This window comes from Rutilus rutilus, assembly GCF_951802725.1.
Source record: "Rutilus rutilus genome assembly, chromosome: 7".
Taxonomy (NCBI): Eukaryota; Metazoa; Chordata; class Actinopteri; order Cypriniformes; family Leuciscidae; genus Rutilus; species Rutilus rutilus.
In genome coordinates this window covers 16449395-16465541 of record NC_140221.1, presented here as the reverse complement: position 1 = coordinate 16465541, position 16147 = coordinate 16449395, and the positions used below count along the sequence as shown (strand labels likewise).

The 16147-nt window shown below is 37.2% G+C and overlaps 2 protein-coding genes across 5 annotated transcripts; one reads left to right on the top strand and one right to left on the bottom strand.

Moving 5' to 3' along the window:
* The first annotated feature begins 480 nt into the window (after positions 1–480).
* On the top strand, positions 481–14404 carry LOC311293694 (coiled-coil domain-containing protein 158-like). 4 transcript variants are annotated; one of them, XM_084414155.1, is made up of 16 exons: positions 481–722; positions 1515–1604; positions 1698–1784; positions 4080–4319; positions 4563–4731; positions 5963–6115; positions 7094–7206; positions 8960–9118; positions 9235–9327; positions 9438–9536; positions 9627–9760; positions 9903–9965; positions 10181–10239; positions 10346–10492; positions 10668–10760; positions 13826–14404. In XM_084414155.1, the coding sequence occupies exons 3-15, from the start codon at positions 1770–1772 to the stop codon at positions 10730–10732; spliced, it is 1509 nt and encodes a 502-aa protein (XP_084270281.1). In that variant the 5' UTR covers positions 481–722; positions 1515–1604; positions 1698–1769; the 3' UTR covers positions 10733–10760; positions 13826–14404. The 4 variants fall into 4 exon arrangements, with proteins under 4 accessions (XP_084270281.1, XP_084270282.1, XP_084270283.1 ...); XM_084414156.1 differs by having other exon boundaries at positions 658–760; XM_084414157.1 differs by having other exon boundaries at positions 658–760; positions 1693–1784.
* Positions 11858–15935, bottom strand: fam47e (family with sequence similarity 47 member E). The gene is made up of 8 exons (XM_084414160.1): positions 15729–15935; positions 14401–14776; positions 13758–13915; positions 13390–13567; positions 13130–13309; positions 12956–13051; positions 12756–12833; positions 11858–12645 (listed from the first exon to the last, which is right to left on the bottom strand). Exons 1-8 carry the CDS (start codon positions 15773–15775, stop codon positions 12559–12561), a joined length of 1200 nt encoding a protein of 399 aa, XP_084270286.1. The 5' UTR covers positions 15776–15935; the 3' UTR covers positions 11858–12558.
* Positions 15936–16147: the final 212 nt, after the last annotated feature.

The window sequence follows — 16147 nt, the reverse complement described above, 5'->3', positions numbered from 1 at the left end:
TTTGAGATATTAAACGATGTCATATTTGGTAGCCTATATATTTTTAACGTAACATTTTACTAGTTGCCTTAAAGATAATAGGCTATTTTCATCGTAAATTATACCTAAGTGGATTTCTTTTTATATTTAAAAAGAAATATGTTAACAACATTTGCATTTTTTTAATTATCCTACATGTGATGTTTATTAGGCTATTCTACTACTTTGTATACAGTCCATGGCAAGGCAGTTTAACCACATTAACAGGTTTCTTTCTGACATTTTTACATCGTGTTGATTATTGTGAAATGCATAAAGTTTTCTGATGCTGACAGTGAACACTGATCAGCGACATGTTGCAGTCATGCAACGGCCTGTGTGAATGGAAAGCCCATACGTGACGTTTTACGAGCTAATTGGTTAACTTGTTACAAGCGCTATAGTTGCTATGGTGACGACGATGGCTTCATCTATGGGCCTCATTGCGCCTGTTTGAAAACTAGCTAGCAAGTTAGGTAGCTTTCGTTAAATCTCGGTGCACATGCAAACAAAGTAAAAAGAAAATAAATTTACCTTAAACTTGTTTTACTCCCAATTTATTTGTAGAGAAAGAGAATATCGCAGTTATACAGGATGTTTTCTAGCTATCAAAAATAAAGCTGATAAACATGACTAAAGCACCTGTCCACCACCGGAAGCGTTTCGGCGTGTCATTTCTCCAGAACAAACTTCTTCCATACTGAGTGAGTTTGACCAGGTTAATATGGTCGTACAACGTTATGTGAGTAGTATGTAACGTTACTGCTTTCTTTTTGTGTAAATAACGGTTTAAATAAATATTTTAAGTAAATCAAATTTAAGTAATGACGGTCAGCTAAAATAATAAGCGCAGAGAATACAACGCCACGGGGTTTTTTGTTTTTATATTTAGCTAACATGCGTTTATTCTACTTTATAAAAAACATGTGGTCATAAAACTTGTTTTAACGTGGTTGTGATAAAACACAACAAAACTACAGAAATTGTTATACTGCACACTTAGACGGGATGCTTCAAAAAAGTGCTGCAGTGAAATGATGATGATAGTGATAATGTCGATATAACGTTAGATGGATTGTACACTTATGCCGCTTTCACGTGTTATCGGAAATGTCTTACTTCCCAGTTCCCACTTCTGAAGTCGTGATTACGAGCTTATCGCATTCAAATTTCGACTTGAGAGAGCGTTCCTGTCCAAATTTTTAACTAGGAAACTGGTATATTTACGATCATTCCGATGGCACGTGAAGGCAACATTACTTCCGTTGTGTAACTGAGTTAGAATGTTAACTAAAATCGTAACCAAAAGTGTGAATTGGCTTTGTCGAATGTGTATTTATTTTTTACTCTGTATTCATTCATACTGTTATTGTTTAAACATATTATTTTTAATTCGTTAAGGCCCTGTGCGTTTGACTCTCTATGTTCAATTGAGTTTAAGGTTCATCTAAGGTAATGCTGTATGTGATCCATCAATACATGTTATTCTGTTACAGACAAGAGCAACGCGTTACCAGTCCTGACCAGAGGGTGGCGATATTGACTGAGAAACTGAGAAGAGTGCAGCTTCTGGTGGAGTTATTACAGCAAGTTCTCGATCTCATCATACACATATCCTTCCAGCTGCTTTTCCTTCTGTCACTTTTTGATTAAAATGGTTTTGTTCTTTGCTAGAAAAGTTAGAATAAGCTGCAAGTCAAGCCTGTTTACAACAGAGCAAGAAAAGTGAGCTGGAGTCGGAGAAACAACGGATGTATGAAACTAAGGTAATGAGACGAGTGTCCCAAGCCCTTTTTGTGTTTACACCAAAACTGCAGAACACTGGGATGTGGGATGTTTTCACATTAGCACTGTCTGACTGATGCATCCTGACTATGCTTTATAGCCTTCATATGCTGGATTTGGCTGTAATCTACAATGAGAGAAGGGTTTGTTGGAACGTAATCGCATTGGCTGCTGGTCAGTCCAGTGGAGGAGCAGTTGGCTCAATCCCAGTCCCAGGCCGGGAAGGCCGTGAGAGACCTCTCAGCCCAATTACATACACAACTCGGCCAACTTTTAGTAATAAACAGTAGTGTAGGCAGCTCAAGATGTTTGTTTTTTGTTTGCAGTTTTTTAAGGTTTTTAATAACAACTGACAGACAGATACATACTGACCTGAAGTTTGTAAATGCTGTGTATTTGTGCCACTATCAAATCATTAATCTGTTTGTTTGAGCGTCCTGGCTAGCCCAAATGCCACAACATTGGTTTAACCAATGGCGTGAGATTTGGGGCAGGGCTATCTGTTTGCCTGACCAATGGCAGCTGGGGAGTGTTCAAGAAACTTGTTTGGAAACATTGGCTGCTTCCGAAATCGCATACTCTCTTGAGTAGGTACTTATTTTGAATAACTAACTACTTCCGACCACTAAAAAGGTATGTTCTATATAGTATGAATATAATCTGGATGTACTACATTCCCTATGTTGCCCTTATCACGTGACCGACCAGTTGCGTCATGTCAGTGCCGTTCACAAATCCTCTCCCATGGCCTCATGGGATAGTAAAGTGTCCATCGTAAGCACACTTTAGAAGAAGTAGGTAATCCAGGTACTTTTTGCCTACTCTCTTATGAGTACTGTGTATTCGGACATGCTACTTTTATCACATAGGCTACTTTATATAGGGAAGTATGTGATTTCTGAAGCAGCCAGTGTTTATTTTTGCAACACTATAGGGCCAAAAATGACACACTCTCAGCTTTAAGAAATGTCTCATCAACAGCTAAAGGTGCAATTCAGTGGTCTTGATCAGAGGTATTTAGTCACACCAAAGCAAAAGCTTTCATTGAAAACTGGCTTTGTAGAAATCGCCTGTTGAAAAGTGTACATTACTGTTCAAATGTTTGGGGTAAATTAAACTTATCAGCAAGTATGCATTTAATTGATCAAAAGTGGCAGTAAAGACAATTATAATATTACAAAAGGTTTCAATTTCAAATAAATTCTGTTCTTTGAACTTTCTATTTATGAAAAAAAGTAAAGAAAAGAAAAATCCTGAAAAAAATAACTACCATGGTTTCCACAAATTGCAGCAAATCAGCATATTAGAATGATTTCTGAAGGATCATGTGACACTGAAGACTGGAGTGTGTATATATATATATATATATATAAAATCCAAAACAGTTGTTATAAATTATTTCAGAATATTACTGTAGTTATGATAAAATAAATGCAGCCTTAGTGAGCATAAGAGACTTCTTTCAAAAACTCATATTTTAGAATACAATGGCATTATTATTTTTTCTCCCTCTCTCTCGGTTTCTGTTTTCAACAGAAAAAGAACTTGCTGGACATTTAAGATTATTTAAACTAACTCATTTTAAAGAATTGCTTTTTCAAGCTGTGTTTATGACACTTGAGTTGTTGGCAGAGACAGAACAGCATGAGTCTGGTCGAGCTGCCAGGTCTGCGCAGTGAGACAGAATTGATTAGAAAGCAGCTTTAGCAAGCCAAGAGAGAGGCAGATCGACTGCAGTTCGGCACAGCCTGTACCAGCCTCAGACTCCAACAGGAATAACTGCAATTGCATCTTATATTAAAGGATGTACCCACATGCATTGAGTTCAAAATGATGCAAAGAGGGCTCACAGTCCCATTTACTCTACATCTCCTTTGTCTACATTTTTAAGCAACAACCTTGACAAATGACTGCTGACACAAGGCGACATCATCTATACTCATATTGTTTACAGCACTGTGCCAACCAAACACAGTACCAAAGTTGACAAAAAGCTCCTTAAAATAAAACAAATTTGTTAATTTTACCGCGAAATTTACATAAACATGAATTTGCACAGAAATAGTCTGATAGGACACACAAGCCTTTGACAAAAGATGTGGGAAGTGTTTCTCCTCCCTTTTAAAACTTAAATAGTCTTTTTCCTGATGTCTGAAAGCCTTTCAAAACAGGCCTGCTGCGACCCACCGGTCGAGAACCATATGTTCTTCAGAGAATGCAGGCAGTTTTGAGGCTTTTCCAGTGCTTATGTCTCAGTGTTGTGTTATGTGATTCAGTTGGAGAGGAGGCATCTGTCGGTGTTGTTGAAGCAGTGGTATCCGCAGCAGGTCCATGTCCCGCTGGAAGAGGTTCAGGGTCTGCTGAAGGTCATGAGGACAGAGGCAGATGACCGGATGACGAGTGCAGGGCTGGAAAGTGCCATGCAGTTTATCTCGGAGCACAGCTGCACTGTGGACATGCAACGATATTTAACTAACCAGATCGAGCAGCTCAGAGGAGAGAACCAACAACTGAAGGTGGGATCATTTGGGGTAGAATCTTTTTAATAGTAGAATTCAACTAATACACAATTTAGGATGCCTTAGCTATTAGGTTGTTTTTGTTCAGAGGATAAACCGGTTATAGATTAAATGACCCCATTCATGGGCATTATTGATAATGAATGGCTAGAACAGGAAGAGCTATGCAATTCTTTTGTATTGCACTTCTTCTCATAATTAGCCCTTGCTTGACATTCATATAGCGGTTGGTTTTAACAGGCTGCATTGAGACAGGCAGAGCTCAGACTCAGCACAATGGCGGGAGAGAAGGCCTGTCAGCAGGCTGCGCTCTCAGAAAAGACCTGCAGTGTTGATCAGCTTACTTTCGAGAAACAGCAGATGACCGACGAGCTGGAAGTGCAGCGTATGCAGCTTACCCAGCTGAAAGGTACAGACACAGATTCATCTGAATGCTATCACAAACTGCAGACCGACTATAAACACTGTTCAAAGTACATTGTCCCTATAAACTATTTGAATCCTTAATTCTTGCTTTATTGTATTGTATTGTTATTGCATGCATTGGTTTGGCAGAAGCAAAAATTCAAACCAAGTGACATCTGGGTCAATGACATATAGTAGGATTCATATTATTCACGAAAAAGAAAAGTTAAATGATTTTAAGAAAAGTCTAAATTTAATAACTCTATAATTGTCATGATGTGTAACAATCAAATCTAAATTAAGAACATAACTACACCTTGAATACATGAGTGTACACATCTCAATTATTATTTCCAGGTTTTTAAATATATTTACAGAGGTAATTATTATTTTTTTTTTTTTACAAATATCATAAAATATTCATAAAGGTTTTTGGGGAGTATGTTTTAAAACCTGAACCTTGCCTTATTTAAAAAGCTCAAATTATCTGATATTTTAAGAGATATTGACCCCTGTATGATGTCATTTCTTGGTTTGTTTTTGTCTGTTTGAAATACATAATTTGCCAGTCAACAGTTTTTCCAGATATTAATGTGCAGTAAAACAGTTTTGTTATATATATATAATACTGTTTAAAAGTTTGGGTAAGTATGATTTTTAAAAAGAATTTTTATTTATTTAATTCAGCAAGGATAATTCTGTTCTTTGGAACTTTCTTTTCATCAAAGAAAAATATATCCTGGAAAAACAAATTTTCCAAAAAATATTAGGCAGCACAACTGTTTTAAACATTTATAACAACAATAATAAATGTTTCTTGAGCATCAAATCAGCATATTAAAATGATTTCTGAAGCACTGAAGACTTGAGTAATGATGCTGAAAATTCAGCTTTGGCATCAAATGGATAAATTACATTTTAAAATATTAAATAAAAAAATATTAGGTTTAAATTATAATAATATTTCACAATATTACTGTTTTATTGTATTTAATAGTGAAATAAATGTAGCCGGGTGAGCTTAAGAGACTTTTCCACCGAGAAACCGGCCACGCAAGCTTATGAATTGTAATTAAAATGTTCTTAGAAATGGTAATAAAAAATTATGGCCATGTCCTTTAACATTTCATTTGAAGCATTTCTTTCTTTTAATTAGATTTGTGGTTTCATTATGATATCACAGTTGTATAACTTTTTTTTTTTTTTTTTTTTTTACATTGTTCCCTATTAATCAGAGGGGCAGGAAACTTTTATAGAGCTATTTGGCAGGGAGACCAGTGAGCTGGAGCAACAGAGCCTTAAACTCAGGACTCAGCTGAAGGCCGTGCGGGCAGAACTGACCCAGGCCAACAGTTGGTTGAGAACCTTGGAGGGAGCTGATTGTCATGGTACATACACACACAAAATACTTTTTGTTTGTTTGTTTTAATAAATAATTTTTAAGGCTACAGGTATGAAAAAAAAAAAACATGTGAACAAATGAACAATGATCCACAATTCGCCCTCAGTAACCTCACAGGACTGGCCCCTGAGTTTTTCACAGATCAAAGCTTTGAGAAAAAAAATCCTAATGCACTCATACAAATATAGGCATCCGTACCAATTCATAGCACTGCTGATATTTAAAGTGAGGATGTTTTCACAGTGTTACCTCAGGAAAAACCAGACCGAGGTCAAGTGTATATAAAATAAAAGGCGGAAGACCAAACCCTGCGTTACTGGATTCATTTACATTCTTTACAGAGAGCCAGTGTGTGGCCATGGTTTTGTTGTTTTGCATTTTGGATAATGGTAGGAAGACGGCATACTGAGATTATAGATCTACTCCGTGCACTCCTGCTGTTATTCCACTATGTTCTTTTCCATCCCTTAATCCGCACAAAGTATGCATTTTAACATTTTTACAATGTTTTCAGCTGTTTGGCGTCCGTGTATTGAGACATTGTTAAAGAACATTTGTGTTCTCTCTGTGTGCAGTGGTTGTGGGGGCTGTTACATAATGTAGCTATGATTTCTTAGGTCTGACCTCTGTAACCCTCCATTGTTTCATTTTGTCCCATTCAATTGTGAGAGAGACAGAATGGGAAAATGGTCTCATATGACGTAAGTTTCTGTTCATTGGTTCACTGGACAAAGTGTCTTTTGAAATGAAGACAATACATTAACAATATAGTCCAAGTTATTCTCTTGTGAACGTGATACAGCTGACATAACCTGAGAAACAATTCTCAAATAGGGCGATACCTCAATAATGCATCGTACATGATATTCCTCTTTCAGACAGGACAGTGAATTCTTTTTCAGAGTTTCATTCTTGGTATTTACTGTGGTTGAACTGATTGGAATGCGTTTTATATGTATTTCAGGTCTCAGGGTTGCTCTCGGGATGCAGAAACGGATCACTGCTAAAAGAGAGCAGATTGATTTTCTGCAAAGCCGAATTCAGCTGCTGGAAGAGACCATCGAGAAGCTCAAGATGGTGAAATGCATCACTAACAAGAACTTTCTGTTTCTCACAGTAACTCCCTGTTACTAATTAGTGTGTATTTGTAATGTTAAAATAGAAGGTGTCCAGGCCCAAACTGTTGGTAACTAAGTATATCTAAGTCAGAGGTTTTCAGCCCTGCTCCCGAAGTCCCACTGCCCTGCTTCAGCTTGTGATTTTCAAGAGCTTTAGCTGATTCAGGTGTGTTTTATTAGGGTTGGTGAGAAACTTTGCTAGACAGTAGGCCTCCAGGAGCAGGGTTTAAGACCTATGATCTAAGTAAGTATATAGGTAGGTAATAATTTTATCATAATTCATGATTTGATCATTTTCAGACCAAAAATATATAGTGTATATTTATGTATTTTCCAAATAATTAACAACACTTGGAGGGAAGGTATGGCCTCAGATGTGTCAAAACACTGTAAATTAAGTGGGGGTTTCAACCTCATGGTGTCTGCATTCTAAAAATGGTACTTTATTATTTATCTTGTTTCAAAAATGAAACTGAAACATTCTCCTTAAGCTTGAAACAGGGGAAATCATTTTTATTGACTGTCGAGCACTTTTCTGTTTTCACAAAGCACTGTCAGGGATACCCCTTTCCCACCACTAATATGCATGAAATATTTATAGGAGAAGGATAATCAGAAAGACAGTGGGAAATATGGCCTGAATGTCGGTGTAACTTGCTCTGGTATGCTTGTTTGAAATTATACGGAATCATCTCAGAGAGACCGTTTCCAGGCTAATCGCTTTTTTTGTATTTGTTCTACAGGTGTAGTCATAAGTTTACATACACTTTGCAGAGTCAGCAAATACTTAAGTAAAAATAATAACTAAGAGGGATCATACAATTTATTTTCATTTTTGTATGTAGTACTGACTTACATAAGCTGTATCACATAACTGATGTTTACATATAGTCCCTAAGACACTGAATTGACACAAATAACCCAGGTCATAAGTTTAATTCTTAATACCTGGATGATTCTTAACTGTTTTTTTGTCTTGTGATAGTTGTTCATGAGTCTCTTATTTATCCTGAGTTAAACTGTAAACACACAAATCCTCAAGGTCCTGGTTTTCCTACATCTTCTGCATCTTTGAACCATTTCCAGCTGTGACTATGATTTTGAAATCCATATTTTCACACTGAGGACAATTGAGGAACTCATAAACAAATATTACAAAAGCTGCAAACACTAAATGGTGCTCAAGGAATCATGATGAAGTAAGAGCTGGGGATATAAGCTTTTTGAACGGGATGTAACTTGTTTTATTTCCTCTTTTTTTACTATTAACACTTTCAGATTCTGCAAATTGTTTGTAAAATTATGACTTCAGTTGTATGTTGAATTGCAGGATTATACGGCTGAAACTAAGTTGGAAATATTAGAATGTTCTTTGTTGCATTTAGGACATTGTTTCACTCCTCATTGGGAGTTGGTTACTAGTTACGCTACTTAGAATCGCAGATTGCACAGTATTGTGAAATAAGTTAAAATTGTATAACTACAATGTAAGACTGATATGTTTTCCAGCCATAAACTTTGCAAAAATCCTTTTGGGGTTTAGTAGATGACTATTGCAGCACTTTTCTTGAATGCAAGAACAAATATTAACTTAGATAATCTCTTTTACAAAGTATTTTTGCATAGTCCAAAGAGCAACTTTTTTCTGTTTATGTACTGTATGTTTTCCTTTTGTGCATATGTACATATTAATGAGTGTTTGTGTGTCATAGGAGAAGCATCGTCAGGCATTGCTGGTTAAGAGACAGACTCAAGAGCTAGTGTCTGAGAGGGAGAGCAGGAGAAGACTGGAGTCAGAAGTGGAGACTCTGTGCTCACAAGAGCGAGAACTCAAAGGCAAAGCAGAGAGACTGGAAGCAGCTTTATTCAAGGTGTCTGACAGTCTTCTTGTTAAACAGGCTTATTCCAAATACAAAAGTATGACTGTCAGATAATAGAGCAGATGACTGACATTGTAAACCGTTGAAACATAATGTATATTCTACAGATGTCTAACAGTTTGGCTGAATGTCAAGACTTTATTCAGAAGCAGGAACAGGAGCTTATGAGGCTGAAACTGCATCATGCTTTAGATTTAAAGGTAAAACATTGACAAATTTACTGTAGTAGTAATTATTTGATTTCTTCTTCTGGTCAAACGTTACTATTCTTTTGCTGTTATGCTATTTCTATGTGTATGTTTTTGGTCAGGAATTGCAAAGCCAGAACTGGCGTAACGTCCCCAGATCTCCAGTCAGCAGTCGTACCCATCTTCCCCTCGCTCAGCAGAACGTTAATGGCCTAATGGAGGTATGAAAGAGTCTTGCTAACTACACACACACTCAAATATCTGAACTGACAGGATGTGCTGGAACAGATTTGCCTTTGGAATCTTTCCAGGTGAGAGTGTGTGACCCCATTGTTGAGCTGAAGAGAGCTGTAAGAGCTCTGCGTGGCGGGATTGTTGAAGAGCAAGGACCACACACTAGTACGAGCTTCAGGAGGATACCCGAAGAAGACCACACATCTAGACAGTGAGTCTCATTCATAAAAGGCCATTATAGAGGAAAACACCTAAGGGAAGACCACGGCATCAGGGAATGGATGAGTTGAGGAAATTGCATACAAGTAGAGTTTTGTGATTCACTCAAGTCTTATTTATCATTTTCATTGCAGACCAACAGAAACTAAAGATGCTGGATGTACCACAGGGCCATTTGAGAGAATAACCAGTTATAGGTATGAGGAAAGTACACACACATGTTAACTACAAGTAGTTTCATGCCTTCTAACCACACATGCACAGATGCTTGATGCCCAATAAAGTGCCTTTTCCTCGGTTAAGATGTTTCGTAACATTTAAGTGCTTCTCTGCAGTGATTTATGCTTGTTCTCCACTCTCTCTGAGACACATTTAATGCATGTGCTACTTGTGTTGCATGTGTACTTTGCAGTGAGCTCAGAAGTGCTGAACCTTATAAGCAGGATTGCAACAGCCCTTTATTAGCTGACAGTGAGTCTTTGTGCCACTTCTTCGATCAATGATGAAAAAACTGATTAATGATCTTTGCTCATTTGGAAAAATACATAAATATAATCAAATGTCTCTTGTTTGACAGATAATGCAGTACGCTCTAGAGCGGGCCAGATGTGCCATTCCCGCTCTGCTCGTGCGGCAGGATGCAGGTCTCCTGTGCACCTTCTCCTCACTTCTGACCTTCCCGCTGTCAGAAACTATTGGCCCCCTTCCAACGCTAATCAGATATGTAAGCTACACGTCAAACACAATTAGAGCCGTTTTATGAAACCTAAACAGATAAGTGTTACCCGACACAGGATTTATTTAACAGTGCCAATGATTTAATTATTTTACTGTATGTTGTAAATCACAGTGAGTGATTATTTGGTTATTAAACTGGAAGTTTATTGGTCTTTTATCAGCTGCCAACAATCAAGATGAGCTCAAAGGACAGGGATCGCAGAAAAAAGATCTGAACAGACCGTAGAACTTACTGAAGGATCTTCAACTGAAGGGTGATGGTCAGAATGACACTTTTTGTTTTTTGTTTTATAGTCTTGTGTGCTTGACTTTGACTGTGGCTGGCCTTACTGATCAGTGAGATTTGCTGCTTAAAGTTGGGGGAGTAGTTGAAAACTCAACTATCAAGTCAGATACTTTCAGCTTCCCAAAGTGATGCTTACACTGTGTGCTTTATCGCAAATAAAGTGGATTAGATATTTGTCAGATAAACAGATGTTTGAATTTTAAATGAAGGAAACGGAAACACTTTTAATTTGGTAGGTTATGTGCTGCTTAAAGGGATAGTTCTCCCAAAAATTTAAATTCTGTCATTAATTACTCACCCTAATGTCATTCCAAACCCATAAGACTTTCATTTATCTTTGGAACACAAATGAAGATCTTTTTGATGAAATCTGAGAGCTTTCTGTCCCTCCATTGACAGCAACACAATTGACACTTTGACGCTTCAAAAAGTTAATCGTAAGTGATCGTAAAAAGTTTTCTGAAGCGACTCGATCGCTTTATATGATAGACAGATTGAATTTAGGCTTCTATTCACATATAAACATTGATTAGCGAACATAAACAGAAGCTCAACCGAACCTGCTTGACCACGAGAATGAACATGATTGGTTCTTGCAGAAGCTCAAACGTGCTGTGTAACAAGAGAATGAACCTCATTGGTCCTCGCACGTCCAGCGAACATGCTTGAGCTTCCGTTTACCACAACTGATGTGTGAGTTGATGAATGTTTCTATGTGAATAAAAGCCTAAATTAAATCTGTTCATCATATAAAGTGATTGTGTCTTTTTAGAAAACTTGGACTAAACCACTCAATTCATATAGATTAGTTTTACTATCACTTTATGAACTTTTTAAAATGTCAGTTGCGTAGCTGTCAATGGAGGGTCAGAAAAGTCTCAGATTTCATTAAAAAGATCTTCATTTGTGTTCGAAGATGAACGAAAGTCTTATCGTTTGGAATGACATGAGACACGACATTTTTGGGTGAACTAACCCTTTAATACAGCACCTGTATGTAAAAAAAAAAAATTCAAGATAAGCCTATATTATTAAAATACCAATAAAGTGAGGTCTGTAATATTTAAATCACTTTCATTTTAATTAACATGACACACAATAACATTAAGATTAAATTTTTACTGTTGTAAAAACAAGATTTGTTAGCATTAGTGGAACTGAAGGTGTCAGAATAAACACGAAGCGCACGTCATTGTTGTTATCAGTGAATCTAGCCTATTGTGAAATAGCTGTGTTGTCATCAGAGCTCACACAGCCACTCTTGAGAAACTAAGCCGACTGAGCCAGATGACTGCTCTCTCGGTCTAGCCGTTTCTTACCGCCATGCACTGCTTTGGTCTGTGCATGAGGTCGAACACGCCTAATAACAATTGACCCTTTGCTAGACCAGCCTTCAAAATATTACTTACCAATTCTACCTTAGCAACTGTTTAGCATGGCAGAATGCATGAGAGCAGAAATTACTTAGAAAGCCCTTGTAAGTCCCACCGGGAAACTGAGAACACAGTATTTGTTTTTCAGTGAAGGTTTTATGAATGAATAAAGAAAACTAGAGGAAGAGAGAGCCATGCCAAATACGCCCTAGTTGATTGTTTTTTTTTGTTTTTTTTTTCATGAATTTACAGTATACAGAAATCTGGCTTGGGGATAAAATGTTCCTTTTAATCTTAAAAAAAATTGTAGTTGGGAGAACTGCATTTCGCAGCTAATGCATGAATGTGTGAAGTAATGTTCAATAAAACAACATAAGGGAATATTTAAAGAGTTTAATGCACAGCTCTCCCTGTAGATGATGATGTGGAGCCTCTGATCCTGTTCTTCTGTTCATCCTCAGAGAATATAGCACTGAGAAACTACACAAGGACATGAATAAAATACTTGATTATTAAATAATTAATTTGTCAAAGTATATGAAATATTATTTGAATTTAAACTCATAAAATATTTATTCAGTTGTTATTACCCTTGGCATTCTCACTCCCTTTTTTATAATGAACTCTCTGAATGCCAGAATGCCGTGAATCTGCTTCAGCTCCTTATCCTAGATGACAGGAAAATATGAATGGAACTCCAGCAACTAAATAGAGATCAGGCTGGTTTGCCTCATCATCAGCTGTCACATTATTTGCTCTTTTTATACCTAGTAGATGCTATAAAAGTCACCTGCTCACTCAGCTGTTCCTCAAAGTCCAGACTCCCTGTGATCTCTGCCAGGGCTTGAGGATCATTGGCAGCCTGGGGTATGTTGGGTTTATAGGCCTGTTGTACAGACATAGAAGAGACTTGTTAATCCAATCACAAAAATTATGTCTTAAGAACAAAAACAATGTCTCCAACCTGAGTCAACTCCTTAACACTCTGGCCTTTATGATGTTCCTCTACAGAGCTCTGGAGTTTTGCTATAGTTTGATTAGGATAGGTCTTGTTAATAGGTAAGGTCAAGGAGGGTTTCTTCTCATAGTCGCTCTTAAACAGGTCCAAGATGGTTGACTCTGTCAGATCACTGGTCTCTCCACCCTGAGAAAACATTTAAAGAAGGAATAACATTTAGGCTTAATATCTATTGCATAATGTGTACATGATGAGATATTACTTACCAGTGAAGTAATCCATTCACAGAAGAGCTTGGTAATCATCTGCTTGTCATCTTGTGATACGGAGTGCAAGAGTTGAACACTCGCCATCTGATCGTCTTTGACACCCAGAGTTCCTTTGAGTCTCTGCCATTTATAGGGATTTCTTGGTCTGGCGTCTGTACATTTCTCCTTTTGAGGCCTTGGGAAATTTAAGAAGGGTATGGTATTATGATATATGTAACATACTTCTGCAATGTCTCCCACCGGGAAAGAATTCAAATTAAAATAGGAATACTGTTTTTATCCTAACATTGTGACTGGTTCCATTCTAATGAAATGGGATCAGAACCAAAACCAGAAACGTGCACAAAAGAGGAAATTAAAATCACTTGATGCTGATTGATGGTTTTATTGTCTCCGGAGTTGAGAATTCACATTGTGCTCTGTTTTCTTCTAGATGTTCCATTTTCTTTGTTGGAGATGTTACGGACAATTCTTCCTTCACGCACATATCAGGATCCAGGACTGACAACACCTGATCAAATAACTGTTGAAAAAGTTGGTGTTTGGAGGCATTGTATATTATACATTGCAATTAATATTCCTCAATGTATTAAGTTTTTACTTCATCATCTTTCATATTTAAAGCTGCTGTTAGATATTTCAGTGCCACAAGCAGCACCAAATGGAATCACAAAACTGTTTTCAAACAGGTTTCCCACAGCTTCCAGTGGACCCTTTTTTCATTTCCATATTTCTCTAAATTGTAGCCTAAGTCGTCATCATCGTTGGGTTATTAACTATCCTGGTGAATGGGAGACTGTAACAAATTTTTTGCTAACAAAACAGAAGAAGCTTACTAGAAACCTCATTGATACAGTGTTAACTTTTTTTTTTTTTTTTGTGGTTTGTGTATGAGGGTAAATGTTCATTACATAAAAAAATAGCTAACAGCAACTTTAACATGACTTGAAGTGTAGCCTATTTACATGTTGTCCAGTCATGTCGACAACATTTTAAAAGTGGTATTACCTCTGGTGTCAGACCGCTCTCCAGATGTGGATACAGGGCCAGTGGGTGTTGTTTGAGTTTGTGCTCGACAGCATCAATGAACTCACACTGAGCTTGACTCTGGGGGTTCTGCTTTGAGTAACACTCTTGAGTTTTACTCAGTCTCTTCTGCGGGAACTTCGTTGAACAAGCGTGGTGGTTCGGCATCCCAAAGACCACAGGGGAGGGTCCACTCTTACACTGCGTGAAGAGCTCTTTATTGACTGTCGGGTAACCATCTCTAAAATCATCCAGGCCCGGGGACAAAAAACGCCATTTGCGACTATCTAATGCCCCTGATAACTGTTGCTTTTGCCTAAGATCCCTGAGATATTTAGTCTTTAGCCGTTCCTTAAACCTGAAGACAAAGACAAGAGTTGTGGTCATTCCTGTTATGCAGTACCAGATGAGCTCTAAAAAAATCTTATGTTGAAATTTGAGGATGTATTTATAAAAGGGTACGGAATACTTTCTCATCAAGCTTAGGTACTAATTACAACTTGATGGAAAAATGGCAAGAAAGGACTGAACCTAGCAGGTTGGAAATAAAGAGCTGTTCCTCAATGAGCTTAGAGCTTTACTTTAAGTTATAAAGTGAATATTCTAGGGGTGTAACGATACCCTCATCTCACGATTCAATACTGAACTCACGATACGATATTATTGCGATACTCCATATAGTAAAAGGTTAGCAAAAAATTTACAGTTGATTAAAATGGTAAATTTGGTATTGCATTGGGGGGTGGAAATGAACAGGCTTGGAGCTGATAACCCAGTGCACAGGACAATGGTGACACCAGAATACAAATATTCATGATTCTGAAGCTGAAAATACAGAATTATTTTAAAATGTAGCCCACTTTTTACTGGTAACATAAAACATTTGCCATTATCAGGACCCACAAATATTCCCCCATTGCATTATTTTACATTATACTGTATTCAACATTACAAATAGTAGTTGAATGTAGTAGGCTACTGACACTAAAACTCTGTAAACTTCTCACAGTAATTTTCATTTTGGATGAACTATACGCAGTACAGATTGTCACTATCCACTATATTGTTACAATTTGTTTTACGATTTAACGTTACTGTGACACCCCTAGAATATTCAGGAGAGAAGTTTTGAATTGTCTAAAAAGGGAAAAAAGAAGAACACTTGCTGGAATATATCTTAATACACTGCCAGTTTGTCATGTTAGAAGTTAGTATTTCATTTAAAAAGTTCATTTTTAGTATTTTTATTTATTTTAGTCACAGTAGTAATAGTAACGTAAGCTGTCACTGTCGCAAAGTGTGCAACTTACCAGGGAAACTTAACGTTGTTTTCCACTTGTCCAGTTTTGAAAGACATTTCGCTCGTCTCGGTGCTTCTATATTATATTTAAAACGATTCGTTTTCTACCAAATGTGTCTTCTAGTTTACAAACACAACGTTATTAAATGATTACCATGTACAATTTGGACACTCGAGTGAGGTGCGTTGGTTTGGTTGCTATGGCCGCACAGCAGACTGGCGCTCTGGTACTTGTAGTTCTTCTCTACTGATGAAGAGGGGCGTGTTTAAACCACAAGAGGGAGCTTTGTGATAATAGAGCATATGCAATATGTATCGCTGATAGGAGCTCTATATGACCAAACGTTTATTAATAGAATACACATTTTAATTGCTGAGTCTGTTCTTAAAAAAACACCCCCGTCCGTGGCTATATTTTCAATCTATTAA

Bases quoted from the DNA above. Each gene is read 5' to 3' on its own strand.
- LOC311293694 (XM_084414155.1), top strand. The intron at 9,119-9,234 runs GTGTCTGACAGT...TATATTCTACAG, and splicing joins TGGAAGCAGCTTTATTCAAG to ATGTCTAACAGTTTGGCTGA. The intron at 9,537-9,626 runs GTATGAAAGAGT...GAATCTTTCCAG, and splicing joins ACGTTAATGGCCTAATGGAG to GTGAGAGTGTGTGACCCCAT.
- fam47e (XM_084414160.1), bottom strand. From the start codon at position 15,775: ATGTCTTTCAAAACTGGACAAGTGGAAAACAACGTTAAGTTTCCCTG. The intron at 13,310-13,389 runs GTAAGTAATATC...ATGTTTTCTCAG, and splicing joins GTGAATGGATTACTTCACTG to GGTGGAGAGACCAGTGATCT. The intron at 12,646-12,755 runs GTAATAACAACT...GTCCTTGTGTAG, and splicing joins AGGGAGTGAGAATGCCAAGG to TTTCTCAGTGCTATATTCTC.